The sequence below is a fragment of the Arvicola amphibius genome, chromosome 10, assembly GCF_903992535.2.
Source record: "Arvicola amphibius chromosome 10, mArvAmp1.2, whole genome shotgun sequence".
NCBI lineage: Eukaryota > Metazoa > Chordata > Mammalia > Rodentia > Cricetidae > Arvicola > Arvicola amphibius.
This window is the reverse complement of record NC_052056.1, coordinates 112660099-112675812: the sequence shown is the minus strand read 5'-3', so window position 1 is coordinate 112675812 and position 15714 is coordinate 112660099. Positions and strand designations below refer to the sequence as shown.

Genomic DNA, 15714 nt, shown 5'->3' with positions numbered 1-15714 from the left:
ATCCTAAGTATATAAAGATGATCTTGACCCCCGATTCTTCTGTCTCTTGATCCTCCAGGGCTGAGATTACAGATGCTTATAACAATGCTTAGTTTATGTAGTGCCAGGGATTAAACCCAAGGCTTTGTAAATGATAAAAAACATAACTACCCACTGACTATTCATAACTAACCATTCCCCATCCCTCATGACAATATTTTCATCTATAGCTGAAGAGAAAATTTTTGACACCAGCTTGGTCAAGTCTTTCCAGGAGGACTTCATCTCAGGAGGGAGCCCTGTTGTTAGTGGAACTAGATGAAATCATGGCACCAGGGACTGGAGAATATGAGCCTCAAACATATTTTCCATTATGTAGTAATTTTTTTAACCTGGAAGTTGGACCCCAGATGTGGTGCTCCAGGGAAGAATGTTTTTCAGAATCCATCAGGGGAATATTAGAAATCTGAGTTGAAGGAGCTTTGGGAATGAGAGTGGTTCATATAAAATTAGAATTTACATAAACAGGCACAGATACATGGGATATGTATACACCTACTGGCTTTGAAAATTCAAACTCTCCAGAGTTTGACTTTACAGATATTTCCATGATGCTCCCTCTGCTTTTTATGTTTCTGGCTCTGCAGTACTCTAGCTCTGCCTATTCCTTTGACCGTTCTCACTGTTCTACAAAGGCAGAAGTGAATGTTTACAAGGATGGGGATATGGTGGTTGCTGCATTTTTCCCACTTCATTCTATTTTCTTTGATCCCATCACTGAAGATCCAAGCACTGAGAACCTCTATCATCAGTAAGTTCAATTTTTCATTTCTTCATTTTTGTCTTATTTTCAAATATACAATGCCTAGAAATACTATGTGTGCATACAGCAGTGCTGCCAACATCTTCCACACTGCTCTTTCTACTCTGTATTCCAAGAACTATTTCTAATTTATTTCTATTTACTAGTTTCTTAGCTTCAAAGGGAACAAAATTATTCTAGTTTTCTTCATTCTAGATTCCCCTTTCTGAGACTCAATTCTCTCCTTATCATTCAAACATTCCTGACCCTCTTTCAGACTGTGCTGTCACTGAATTATACCCACTATTATTATTTACAATCCCAATACCATGCTTTGGCATGGAATATCTCTAATGAGTATATGGGACATTCTTTTTATGGGCAGTAAAAGATCTGGTTAACTCTTCCCTTTATTGGAATGAAGTGTTCTTCATCATCTCTTCTGGTTAGTTTTAGTTTGAAGTCTTTTTTTGTCAGATACTAGTTTAGCAATGCCTGTTTCCTACTTGGTCCCTTTTATTGGAGTAACTTTGTCTATCACTGTATTCTAAGCTGGTAAATATCTTTAAAAACAGTATGTGTCTCTTGGTAATCAAAGATAGATGGACTTTGTTTCTTGATCCATAAGGTCAATCTGTGTGCTTTAACTGGAGAATTGAATCTATTGGTGTTTGATGTTATTGTTTTGTTATTGAAAACAGATTTTTTTTCATTCAATATATTCTAATTATGGTTTTGCCTTCCCATACTCCTCCAAGCCCCCCCACTTTCCCACCTATCCAAATTCATACCTTTCATTCTCTTTTTAATTGGAAAACAAAACAATAATATTATTATAAAATAATAGTATAAGATCTTTAAAAGCCAATAGAACAAAACAAACAGAAAAAAAGTCAAAGACAAAGTATAAGAAACATTTACAGGCATAGAGACACACTTTCACCTACAAAGAAAACCCATATAAACAAAATTGGAAATTATATGTGTGTATACATATATGTATATATGTATGTAGCAATGTGTGATAAATATATACATACATATGTATGCATGTATATATGTATGTATCAATGTGTGAAGATAGAGAGACAGAGAGATGGATGGACAGACAGATAGAGACAGAGAATGTTCTTTAAGGGGGAAATGCCCAGGTAATGCATTACAAAACAAAAAATTCTCCAAAAATATCATTGTATTCATGTTGTGTTAGTCATCTACTGCTGGACATGAGACCTGACCTTAAGTGTGGTCTGTATACCCAATGAGACTCCATTGGAAAAAAACTGATTTTTTTCCTTTGTAATGGTTATCAACTGGAGAAAGCCTTTGGATTAGGTAATGGGACTTGTGTTTACTTTGCTTTTCAGTGCTAAGACCTTATCTGGCTTAGACATGTGCAGGCCCTGTGAATGCTGCCAGACTATGTGAATTCATATGTGTGTCATTCCTGATGTGTCTACATGTCCTTGTTTTGTGGGTGTCCTCCATGCCTTCTAACTCTTAAAATCTTTCTGCCTCCTCTTCTGTAGGATTTCCTGAGTCCTGTGGAGATGGATTTGAGGGAGACATCTCATTTATGACTGAAAGTTAGAAGAACACTTTTTCTGTATATTTTACAATTTTAGGTATATGGTATCTATATCTGTTTCAGTTTCCTATGGATAAAAGCTTCTGTGATGATGGCTGAACAAGACACTGATCTAAGAGTACAACAAAATGTCACTGAGAGTCATTTTATTGCTGTTCTTTTATTAGAACAGTAACATTTGGTTCTCATCTAGGTCACTGAACTATCTAATCTCAGGTTATTGGCCACCCAAGCAGCATTGGTTGGACTCTATCTCATGGGGTGGGTCTTAAGTCACCCCATGAGACTTGGTTGGTTACTTCCAAAAGCATTATGCTACTATTGTACCAGCATATATTGAAAGCAGGTGACAATTATAGATGGAAGAGTTTGCAGTTGGGTTGTTATTTATCTTTATCTTCTAATAGGGAAAGGCAATTCCTATATGATGGCCAATTCCTGGCTTTATGCCATGAAGCAGCTTTGATTGGGACAGAACTGAAGAAGAAGGAAAGAAGATTGAGTAATTTACTAAGGTCATACAGGACCTAAAAGAAACCTTCACTAATTTTATACAAGATTGATATCAGTGGTAAAGAAAATGATACCAAACAGAAGCTAGACAAATGATAATTGAATCTCTGGCTTTGGAACATGCTAATTCTTAATGCAAAAGGATAATTATGCCTTTAAAGGTAAGATCAAAACACTTGGGGAAATGGGTCTGAGAAACAATCCATATTAAATCTCATGACCATGATGATGCTTGGATAGGAGAGGTGATTTCCAGAGGTCTGAAGAAAAATCTAAGTGTCAAGTGTTTCAATTGTGGCAAGCAAGGCAACATTAAAAGTGACTGAAAACAGGGCGTTAGTATAAACGATGTTATTTTCTAAGCATAATTCAAACAGAATGCCCCTCCCTTCTGGATCATGCAGAAGGTGTGGCAATGGCAGGCATTGGACTAATGACATCCAAGGTAACCCTTTGCTGTCAGTAAATTCCTTGAAGGGCATCTCACATGGCATCTCAGTTGTTTTCTGTCATCAGAGAGGAAATTCCTTTCCAGAGAATTCAAGAACCCGGTGCCTATTGTAAGAAACCATACACTCTGGATGATAGACTAACTACAGAAGAGAAAACAAATAATTCAGGAAAAACCATAAAGCAAGTATTTTGGCAAACTTTATATGAACAAATGCCAAATTAAATTACAAATAAATGACATTATCATTGAAGGTCTGGAAGACACAGGTGTGAATGTAACAATACATGTAACAGAATGTAACTGAAATCTTGGCATCCAAATTGGCCTCTTCAAGAGGTAAATACATTTGAGGACTGGAGCTTTATCTCAGGTAAAACAGAGCATGAGAAGGGTCAAATACATAAGGCCACAAAGATTGGAAAATCAAAGCCATATGTGGCTAACATAGCAATGAATTTGTAGGGGTGTGATTTGTTACAGCAATGAAATACTCAGATTAACATTTCCCCAATCTTAGAAACAAACAGTATATTAACATATGATTCTGGGGAAAATAGTAGAAGGTATTGTAAAGATCAGTCACCTACGATTCACATTGTACAAGAACAGGGCACAACAGCTGCTGATCTTCTAAGTCATCCACAGCCCTGTCTTTAAAATGGTTGACAAACAAACCTGATGGGTTGTGCAATGACCTTTAACAACAGAAAAACTGCAGGCCTTAGAACAGCTGGAAAAGGAGCAGCTAAATGCTCAGCATATTGAAGAACCAACCAGCCCTTGTAATTCTGTATTTGTTGTTAAAAAGAAATGTGGAGAATGGAGAATGGTAACAGATCTGAGAACTGTTAATAAGGTAATTCAGTCAATGGGCTCTCTATGGTCTAGAATTCCTTTGCCTTCTTTATTGCCTAAAGGATGGCCTCTTATAATTATTGATTTAAAAGTTTGAATCTTCACTATTCCTTTACAAGAAGAAGATAGAGAAAAATTTGCTTAATGATGTCTACTTATAATAATTCTCAGCATGTTAGGCAATATTAATGGAAGATTCTCCCACAGGGAATGTTAAGTAACCTTACCCTGTGCCTATATTTTGTACATCAACCATTTGAAATGATACACAACAATTTTCTCAATTTATAGTTTACCATTACATAGATGCATTTTATTATCTGATTCAAATGTAAATATTTTAGAATGTTTGTAAAAGTAAAAAATATTTTTCCTTGTTGGGATTACAGTTTCTCCTGAAACAAAAGTACAAAGAGGAGATTCTTTAGTTATTTAGGCTATAAAATAGGTTTATGAAATATTAGACCATAAAAGGTGCAAAATAGGAGAGATTAATTGCAGATTTTTTTGGTATTCAAAATAGTCATATATTTTATTTAAAAACATAATTTTTACTATTCATGTAATTCTTTTCAAATTTTTAGATATAATTAATGAATAAATTACATGTAATTAAGGGGATTACTATGATTTAAAAATTTATTAAATTTTTAAAAAATACCAGTCAAAGTTCCCCCTTCCTCCCCTCCTCCCATTCCCTTAATACACCCTCTCACTGTATCCCCTCCAATCCTCAGAGAGGGTAAGGCACATTGCTTTGGAAAAGGTCCAAGGCCCTCCCTACTATATCTGTGCTGAACAAAGTATCCATTCAAAGAGAATAGGTTCCCCAAAAGCCAGTACATACAGTAGGGATAAATGCTGACACCACTGCCAGTGGCCCCTCAGTCTGCCCCAGCCATGCAATTGTCAACTACATTCAGAGGGAAAAGTTTGGCTCCATGCTTGTTCCTTCCCAATCCAGCTGGAGTTTGTGACCTCCCATTAGATCAGATAGACTGCCTCAGTGGGTGTCCCCATCATGGTCTTGACCTCTTTGCTCATATTCTCATTCCTCCCACTTTTCAACTGGAATTTGGCAGCTCAGTCCAGTGCTCCAATGCGGGTCTCTGCCTCTGTTTCCATCAGTTGCTGGATGAAGATTCTATGGTGATATATAAGATATTTATCAGAAAAAAACTAAAAAAAATACTAAAAAATTTTAAAAAGATATTTATCAGTCTGACTACAGAGCAAAAGAAGATCGGTCCCCCTCCCCTCTATTGCTTAGGGTCTTAGCTGGAGTAGGCCTTGTGGATTCCTGTGAATTTCTCTAGAACCAGGTTCCTACTAACCCTATAATGGCTCCCTCAATCAAAATATCTCTTTCCTTGCTCTCATCTATGTCCTTCCTCCATCTTGACTATCCCATTCCTTCAAGTTCTCTTTAACCCTCCTCTCTTCCCCTGCTCTTCCCTTTCTACCTTCCCTTCTCCCCCAGTCTTCATGCTCCCAATTTTGTCTGGAGAACTTGTCTATTTCCAATTTCCAGGTGGCTCTATATATGTTTTTCTTTGAATTCATCTTATTACTTAGCGTTTCTAGGATTATGAACTATATGCTCAATGTCCATTGTTTATAGCTAGTATTTACTTATGAGTGAGTACATACCATATTCATATTTTTGGGTCTGGGATACCTCACTCAGGATAGTGTTTTCGAATTTTATCCATTTGCATGCAAAATTAACAATGTCATTGTTTTTTTACTGCCGTGTATTACTCTAATGTGTAGATGTGCCACATTTATTTATCCACTCTTCAGTTGAGGGGCATCTAGGTTGTTTCCAGGTTCTGACTATTACAAATAATGCTGCTATAGACATAGTTGAACAAATACTTTTGTAGTATGATTGAGCATCTTTTGGGTATATGCCCAGGAGTGGTATTGCTGGATCCTTAGGTACATTGATTCCCAGTTTTCTGAGAAAACACCATACTGATTTCTAAAGTGGTTGTACAAGGTTGCATTCCCAATAGCAATGGATGAGTGTTCCCCTTACTCCACATCCTCTCCAGCATAAGCTATCATTGGTGTTTTTGATCTTAGTCATTCTGACAGGTGTAAGATGGTATCTCAGAGTTGTTTTGTTTTTCATTTCCCTGATGACTAAGGATGTTGAACATTTCCTTAAGTATCTTTTGGCCATTAGATATTCTTCTGTTGAGAAATCTTTCTCTAGTTCTATACCCCATTTTTAATTGGGTTATATAGAATTTTAGTGTCTAATTCCTTGATTTCCGTATATATTTTGGAGATCAGTCCTTTGTCTGATGTGGGGTTGGTGAAGATCTTTTCCCATTCAGCAGGCTGTTTTTTTATCCTATTGATTGTGTTCTTTTCTTTGTAGAGCTCAGTTTTAGGAGGTTCCATTTACTTATTGTTGCTCTCAGTGTCTGTGCTACTGGGGTTATATTTAGGAATTGGTCTCTTGTGCCCAAGTATTAAAGGCTATTCCTTTGGCTTTTATAGCCAGTAAACAGGGAGTTTCCTGTGGGTAGGCTCCCCCAAAACCCAAACCCACCCAGCAGCCCTTACAAACTACTAGCCCCATCCTGCCCCCAAACCCAGCTATCCTGCAGACTCTTATGACCTCCAAAGATTGCTAGGAGATACTTCCTATCTATGGCCCACTATTGGAGTAAATCCTGATGAACTGAGTAATTTGTTCTAAACCTTAGAGAGTTTAAGAACTTAAATAGCCCTAGGAAATTATCAGCTGAAGCTGAGAGAGAATTGGTTTTTGTGGGAAAGAAATTATAGAATACGCATGTGGATCCAAAGTTTAACTGCATTCTGATCATGTTACCCTCAAAGAATTCCCCAAAAGGAATTTTAGTGCAGAGGGAAGATATTACCTTATAATTGATCATTTTTTTACCACCTAAACAGAGTAAAAAAAATTAACTTAGATGGAAGTTCTCTGAATTTATTCTAGAAGGAAAACTGAGATTTTGTCAATTAGGGGAATAGACCCAGCAGAAATTATAGTACCTTTTGCCAATGATGAAATTGACAAATTATGGATAGAAAATGAACATTGATAAAGAACATACAGTAATTTGGGGGGAGAAATTAACAACAATTATCCCAAAAGCAAGAGTATTCAACTTATAAAGAAAGCTAGTTGGATCATTCCTCACGTTGTAAGGGAAACACCAATATCAGGAACCCATACATTCTATGCTGATGCAAATAAAACAGGGAAGGCAGGTTACAGATCAGAAAATTTAGCCCAATGGTGGTGGTGCACACCTTTTATTTCAGCACTTGGGCAGCAGAAGTAGAGGGCTCTCCTTGAGTTTGAGGCCAGCCTGGTCTGCAAGAGGTAGTTCTAGGATAGGCTCCAAAGCTACAGAGAAAACCTGTCTTAGAAACAAAATAAATCAGAAAATTTAAATAAGGTGGATCAAAGACCTTGTGATTCTTTCCAAAAGTCAGGAGTATGTGATATTCTCATGATACTAAGAGATTTTAAAGACCCTCTCACGATAGTTACCAATTGACAATATGCTGAAAAAGTTGTTTTGCAGATTGAAATCACTGAGTTTATACCAGATGATACAGAATTGAATTTATTAATCATTCAGTTACAAGATATAATCAGGAATAGGAATCATCCCAAATACAAAACACACATCCAATCCAGTACAGGTTTGCCAGGTTCTTTAACAAAAGGAAATGGAGAAATAGATCAATTATTGAAAGGAAATATGCTGAAAGACTCAGAATTTCATAAAAAAATATTATGTCAATAGTAAAGGTTTAAAAACACTTTTCCATCATGTGCCAACAAGACAAGGGAATTATAAGGAAATATCCTACTTGTTTTTTATACAACCAAATGCCACTACCTGTAGAAAGTAACCCAAAGGATACTCAAAAGAATGAAATCTGGCAGATGGATGTGTTCCATTTTGTATAATTGTGAAAATTAAAATATGTACACTACATCAGTGATACCTAGTCAGTATTTCAATGGGCAATTGCTCTGAGTTTAGAGAAGGCTGAATCAGGATTCATACTGAAAGACCCCAAACTTAGTCTCCATCTTAAGATGTTTTTGTGATCAACTAGGGAAAAACAGGATACCTATGAGTAGCAGAAGCAGCCTTGAGACCAACTGCACCTGCCAACGGTGCAAAACAGGATATCTGTGGGCCTGTGGATGGCAGGAGCAGTCTTGAGAAAAACACCCAGTCCTTTGTGTATCAAAGCTCAGGAGGCAGAAACTGGCTGAAAACTGGCTTAATTTTGACTTGTTTTTGTTCTTAAGGTTCTGACAACTTGGTAACAGCTTTAAGTGCACAATCTATACAGTTAATATAGGTTATAAGATATACTGAACCAGAGAATACTGACAGTTTACTGTACAATAGATTTACCTTAGTGCTGTGGACCATTTCTACCAAAAGGAAATGCACTTGTTTTCCTCCTGTTAGACTTGTTTTTATCCTGTTAGACTTGTTTTCATCCTGATATTGATCCCCCCATATGTTAATTTGAGTTGACCAATGATATTGTTGTTGCTATGGTTCCCTGTTTATGTAACCCTGAAACCATATAAATGCTTGCTGGAAAAATGCCAAGAGTATTGAGTTCCCCGTTGGTGACTTCGACATTAAAGAATCCTCTTGCTGTTTGCATCCATTAGCGTAGCTTATTGCATCTGGGAGATCCTTCCCTGAACTCTAGAAATTAGGGTCTTTCAATACATTTCTTAGAAATTATGGCAATAATGGATATACCTGTACAATTTAAGGTGAACAATGCTCCAGAATATAGCTCTAAGAAAATTAAACAGTGCTTTGCTTATGAAATGTGAAGCACATTATAGATAGGGCAAGAGGTTATAGAAAGATCAAATTGAACTCTAAATGATGTGTTAAATAAGCCATAATGGGTAATAAAGACCCCCAGAAATAAATTGCACAATGCTTTATTAACTTTGAATTTTCTAAATGTTAGTGAGAAAGGAACAACAGCAGAAAGACACTGGATAATAGAAAAACCTATGGAATTAAATCAGCCAGGATATTTTAAAGATGTGTTGACCTTAGAATGGAAACGGGGACATGGGGGTTGGTTTTGCTTTTGTTTCTATAGGGGATGAAAATTTATGGTTACTATCAAAATTGGTAATGATTCAAATTGAACACGATAGATCTCTTAATTAGAAAAGATGATAGTTCATCAAAGAGCATGGCCATTTAATCTAAACTAACCTACAAAACTAACATTTTTTTTATTTGATCAGATGTAACTTGCCAAAAGACAACCTCTCCAAAGTTAGGGTTGGGATAGGGTTTTCTTTTGTCTTTCCAGGAAAATAAAAACAATCATTTTGAAAAATTTAAAGACCTTTGTACAAAAAGAAAATCCAAAGTAGAAAGGACTATTGGGAAAAATTACCAAGGAAAGGAATACTCTGACTTAATGCAATCTCTGAAGTCTCCAAAAGGAGGATGGGATCCCATATCCACAATTCCACCAGGACTATCATAGCACCACTAATGTGAAAAACACCACCTAAAGATTGACTTTGGACTACAAACTTCTCAGAAAAATGTCAAGGTGTTTAGCAGAGATGATCTAGCCTCACAGACTACTGTAGCTTGGACTGGAAAAAAGCCCTGTATCTTCCTTTACACAGAGACTGGATAACAAATGATACAGCTACCTCTCCCAGGACTTGACAATTAACTCAAATTTTTCCTCTCAGGATTTCATAAAGATCCCATCGCTCCCAGACAGTAGGAAGTAAATTTAAGAACACAACACCCATATTTCCAAGATGTAGGGTGGATGGTTTTTGGTCTTCCTTTAGGTTATGGATATTTGTCATTGTTTAGGCAGATTGGTTACAAGTTATTATTGGTAATAGTCAGGAAAAAGCTAAACAAAGGAGATTAGATTCAGGGTTCTTGTTTTGGAAAAAAGGGAGATACAGATATGGTAGGATAAAAGGGTAGATTATTGAATCTACTCTGAAATGACTTAAATTGTCCCAGAAAATTATTTAGCTGTAACAAATATTTCTTCAATATCAATAAATACTCAAGAGAATTCATTTGACTATGATAAATATGACAAAACTTTCAGTAGGGGTTCATCTGTCATAATAAGAATGTCAGATGACAATTTGTGTTTATTCAAATTGGAAAATCATCATATCTACACCAGATGAGACTGAAAAGGCACAAATGGTAAAATCTGCCATTGTGCTTCAGACTTTACCCAACATCAAAGTATTGGACAGAAAATTTTTGCATGTGTAAATGTTCATACTTAGTTCTCTTTCAGTGTAGATTAAACTAATTAGAAAGAGAGAGGGAGGGGGAGGGAAGGAAAGAGGGAGGGATGGAGAGAGGGGGGGAGGAGGGAGGGAGGGAGGAAGGAAGGAAGAGCAAGGAAGAAAAGGAGGGAGGGAGGGAGAAAGGGAGGGAGGGAGGGATGGAGGGAGAGAGGGAGGAGGGAGGTTGGGAGGAAAGAAGGAAGAGCAAGGAAGAAAAGGAGGGAGGGAGGGAGGGAGAGAGAGAAGGAGGGAGGGAGGGAGGAAGGAAGGGAAAGGAAGGAAGGAATGAAGAGGAAGGAAGGGAGGGAGGGAGGGAGGGAGGGAGGGAGGGAGGAAGGAAAGGAGGGAGGGAGGGAGGGAGGGAGGGAGGGAGGGAGAGAGGGAGGGAGAGAGGGAGGGAGGGAGGAAGGGAAGGAGGGAGGGAGGGAGGGAGAGAGGGAGGGAGGGAGGAAGGGAAGGAGGGAGGGAGGGAGGGAGAGAGGGAGGGAGGGAGGAAGGGAGGGAGAGAGGGAGAGAGGGAGGGACAGATAAAAAAGGAAAAAGCCGACATGTGTCCTACCAGGCCTCTACTTACTTTTTAAGGTTAGACTGTAAAGCTTCCCTTGCTTTCATGTCCTCTTCCTTTGGGTTACTTCTCCCTTTAATCCCCTGCTTTTCACCATCCTTCCACAGTATTCCCTGCTTAAGACTTTCCATGCACGTACCCCATACTCTGGCTCATTGTTTACATTATGCCTATAATGACATTTTTTTTTAAAAAATCAAATGTTGATATATATATAATAGCCATGAGAATGTGCTTCAGAGACTCCAAATACAGGGGCTGGTATTTGCAGAAGCCTATGTCCTCTGCACTGAAGTCTGAAATTTATTCTGATTTTTTTGTTTTTTGTTTTTATTTATTTATTTATTTATTTATTTATTTATTTATTTATTCATTATTATGTATACAGTATTCTGTCTGTGTGTGTATGCCTTCAGGCCAGAAGAGGGCACCAGACCCCATTACAGATGGTTGTGAGCCACCGTGTGGTTGCTGGGAATTGAACTCAGGACCTTTGGAAGAGCAGGCAATGCTCTTAACCTCTGAGCCATCTCTCCAGCCCCCTGATTTTTTTTCTTAAGAACATGCTTCCACCTTCTTCTCTGACATAGTCAATGACTGAATATTGCCTCTGGGCCTTCTGAAAGAAGCTAATCTCATTCATGAGACTCCACTTTAATGACCAGATAACATTACCTACCTAAAAACACATTATTAATATTCCAGTCGAAATAGATGTAAATGTTATAATGCTAATGTTATAAAGATGCAAACATCTAATTTCTAAAGGTAATTTTTGCATGCAAAAAATAATAGCCAGGGCCGGGCGGTGGTGGCGCACGCCTTTAATCCCAGCACTCGGGAGGCAGAGGCAGGCGGATCTCTGAGTTCGAGGCCAGCCTGGTCTACAAGAGCTAGTTCCAGGACAGGCTCTAGAAACTACAGGGAAACCCTGTCTCGAAAAAACAAAAAAAAATAAATAAATAAAATAAAAAAAAAAATAATAGCCAGGGCTTGAATATTTCCCCTTACTAATATTTTTTTCCATTACTGTGATAAAATACCATAAAAAAGCTAGCTAAGGGAAATGATTTATTTATTTTGGCTTATACTTCCAGAGAGATACTATGTATCACGTTAGGTTAGGCATGGCAGCGGGAAGAGAAATAACAATGACAGGAGCTGGAATTTTGCTATAGTTGCATTATATTTTGACTCAAGAAACAAGAGATTGGACAAGAACTGAAGCCAAGGTATAAAGTCAAAGGCCTGTCTCCAGTGAGAGACTTCTTCCAGTAAGGCTCAAACTTTTTAAAGACCCACAGCCTTCATCATTGTCATCACCTGAAGGCAGAATGTTCAGACGGGAATATGTATGACATTCAAAAGACAGCACCCTAAAATATTCTTGTGTCTTCTGTTCAGATTAGATATAAAGAACTACCAGATTGTCCTGGCAATGGTTTTTGCCATTGAGGAGATCAACATGAACCCTCATCTTTTACCCAATGTGTCTCTGGGATATGATATCTATAATGTCCTGTATAATGAATATTCGACATTGGATAAATGCATCACGTGGCTCTCAGGGAAGAAATATTTAAGTAATTACAACTGCAGGAAAGAAATGAAGTCTATTGCTGTACTCTCAGGAGTATCCTGGACAATATCTGCCCAGATAGGAACACTGCTGGGGCTCTACAAATATCCACAGGTGAGAATGAGTGGAATAGAGATATGAAAAACACTTACAAGTTCAGGGTCATCCCAAGGTGAAAATGAACCTGAAAGAAAATTATGATTATACATCTGACCAAGTTTATAATCTCAAAGAGTGAGCGTTCAGTGACTTGGTGACATATCCACCTTTTCTTGGTCTAGGACAGAGAAAAGGGATAGGCAGGAGCAGACAGTGACTACCTGGAACTGTGAGTGATGAGGAATTTTCTAGAAAGCTCTCAGAAAGTAGGATACCAGTATTTTAATGGTATTATAGTATAGAGAGGTGACTTTGGGAGTAAAGTATTTGATTCACAAGCATGAGAACCTGAGCGTGAATCTCTAGCACATGAAATCTGGCCTAACAGGACATATCTTTAACCTCAGATCTGGTAAAGCAGAGTAGAGTGTCCCTCATAGGAAAGTCAGGCTAGCCAAAACAGTGACCTGCAGGTTCACTTAGAGAACTATGTTCAAAAGAAAAAAAAGTAAAGTGAAGAATGACAAGATAGTTCCAATATTAGCCTTTTACCTCGTGTGTACATGTATATAGATGTGATGATCAAATTCTTTTTATCATTCTACCTGATTCTAAAAGCCTGTCATGGTTGGGTGCATGCTTTCCTCATCTTAATTCTGCTTTTACTTCTTTTCCTTTAGCTAACCATTGGATCTTTTGATCCTACCTTGAATAATCATGATCAGTTTCCTGATCTCTATCAAATGGCCTCGAAGGATACATCTCTGGCCAGTGGCATTGTCTTATTGTTGAATTATTTCCACTGGAATTGGGTGGGGTTGATTGTATCTGAAGGACAAAAAGGTGTGCAGATAATCTCAGACCTGAGGGCAGAAATGGACAGAAACAGAATATGTGTAGATTTTGTGGAAATGATCCCAGTCAGTGAAGTATCCTTTTTGGCAAAGAAACAATTGAATCCTACACGGGTTCTGAAATCATCAGCAAATGTGATCATCACCTATGGTGACAGTGACTTTCTGAGAGGCTTCTTGTCTTATTCAAGACAAACATTAGTTACAGGGAAAGTTTTGATCATGAACTCACAATGGAATGATATCATCAATTCAGAGAATTTCATTTTGCAGTCATTCCATGGGAGCCTCATTTTCTCACATCGCCACAAAGAAATCTCTGGTTTCAGAAATTTTACCCAGACACTTCACCCTTCCAAATATCCAGAAGATTTTTACCTTAAACGGTTCTGGTTCTACTTTTTTAACTGCTCATTTGCTGACGATGACTGTACAACAGTTGAGAACTGTGTGCCTAATGTTTCCTTGCATGACTCACCTAACAACTATTTTGATAAGGTCATGACTGAGTATGCTTACAATACATACAATGCTGTGTATGCTGTGGCCCACAGCCTTCATGAGATGCTTCTTCATCAAGCAGAAGTAAAACCATTAGGAAAGGCAGAAGAGTTGATGTTTTCAGCCTGGCAGGTAATGTGTTTCCCATTGGATTGCTCATAACATAAGCAATGTGATTTTTCTAAATGCGTTCATTAGGAGGCCCACACTACTTATCTTAGAACCTCTAAGAATACAAAATAAACTACTAGAAACACTGACAAAGGGGTAATTCAAGATCTATACAGAAATCATTAAAAGGAAGGAAGAAAATATGTTCTAAATCCACATCAATATTTTATGTTGCCAGATCAAAGATTTCTATATAAAAATACAGAACATGTCTAATCTTGTGAGTCCCATGGGATTCAGCGGAGGCTGTGGACATTTGCTGAGAGGCCAGAGCTGATTCTGGAGGGTGGCGTGCCTAGGCATATGGAAGGAATCACAAAATGTGGAGAATGGAATCTGCAGAGAAAAGCTGGAGGAAGGAACCTTCTGAGAGTATTAATCTTAAGTATGTGGAGTCCCATCCATGGAGAAAAGGCTTTAAAAGAAAGGGAAAGGGCTGAGTTGACTCAAGAAGGGATACTTCACAGGACTACACAACGTGCGGCAAAGCCTGTACAGACAAACTGGACAGTGGAGATGAATGAGGGTAGAGTGTCCAAGCATATGTTATTTCACAACATGCAGCAAAGTCCACAGAAGAAGGGAAGGGTGTGGCTGTCCCAGGGTAAGGTGCTCAATAAATAGAGGTTTTTATGTCTCACTCCATCCTGCAGCCACTTTTAAGTAATCACTCAAAGGCTTGTATTATTTATAAACTTTTTGGCCTATAGGTCAGGCTTATTACGACCCAGCTCTTACATTTAAATTAACCCATTTATTTTTTTATTTTTATTGAGCTATATATTTTATCCACTCCTCTCCCTTTCTTCTCTGTCCTCTGCTACTTTCTCCCATGATCCACACACTCTCAGTTTACTCAGGAGATCTTGTCCTTTTCTACTCCCTATGTAGATTAGATCCATGTATGTCTCTCTTAGGGTCCTGTTTGTTGTCTAGTTTCTCTGGGCTTGTGAATTGTATGCTGGTTTTTCTTTGCTTTATGTCTAAAAACCACTTATGAGTGAGTACATATTATATTTGTCTTCCTGGGTCTGGGTTACCACACTCAATATAATGTTTTCTAGAGCCATCCATTTGCCTACAAATCTCAAGATATCATTTTTCTCAGCTGTGTAGTACTCTGTTGCATAAATGTACCACATTTTCTCTATCCATTATTTAATCAAGGGGCATTTAGGTTGTTTCCAGGTTCTGGCTATTACAAATAAGGCTGCTATGAACATTGTCAATTACATGTCCTTGTGGTGTGATTGAGCATCCTTTGGGCATATACCCAAAAGTGGTATTTCTGGGTCTTAAGGTAGGTTGTTTGCTAATTTTCTGAGATGTCGCCACACTGACATCCAAAGGGGTTGTACCAGCTTGCATACCCACCAGCAATGCAGAAGTGTTCCCTTTACCCCAATCCTTTCCAGCATAA

At 38.0% G+C, this 15714-nt stretch overlaps 1 protein-coding gene across 1 annotated transcript in view; it reads left to right on the top strand.

Annotated features, from left to right (window-relative positions):
• Positions 1 to 587: 587 nt before the first annotated feature.
• Positions 588 to 15714, top strand: part of LOC119824408 (vomeronasal type-2 receptor 116-like) — a 38353-nt gene continuing 23226 nt past the window's right edge. The window contains exons 1-3 of the mRNA XM_038344527.1: positions 588 to 790; positions 12495 to 12783; positions 13449 to 14255. Of these exons, the coding sequence (XP_038200455.1) occupies positions 588 to 790; positions 12495 to 12783; positions 13449 to 14255 (1299 nt within the window). The remainder of the gene's footprint in view (positions 791 to 12494; positions 12784 to 13448; positions 14256 to 15714) is intronic.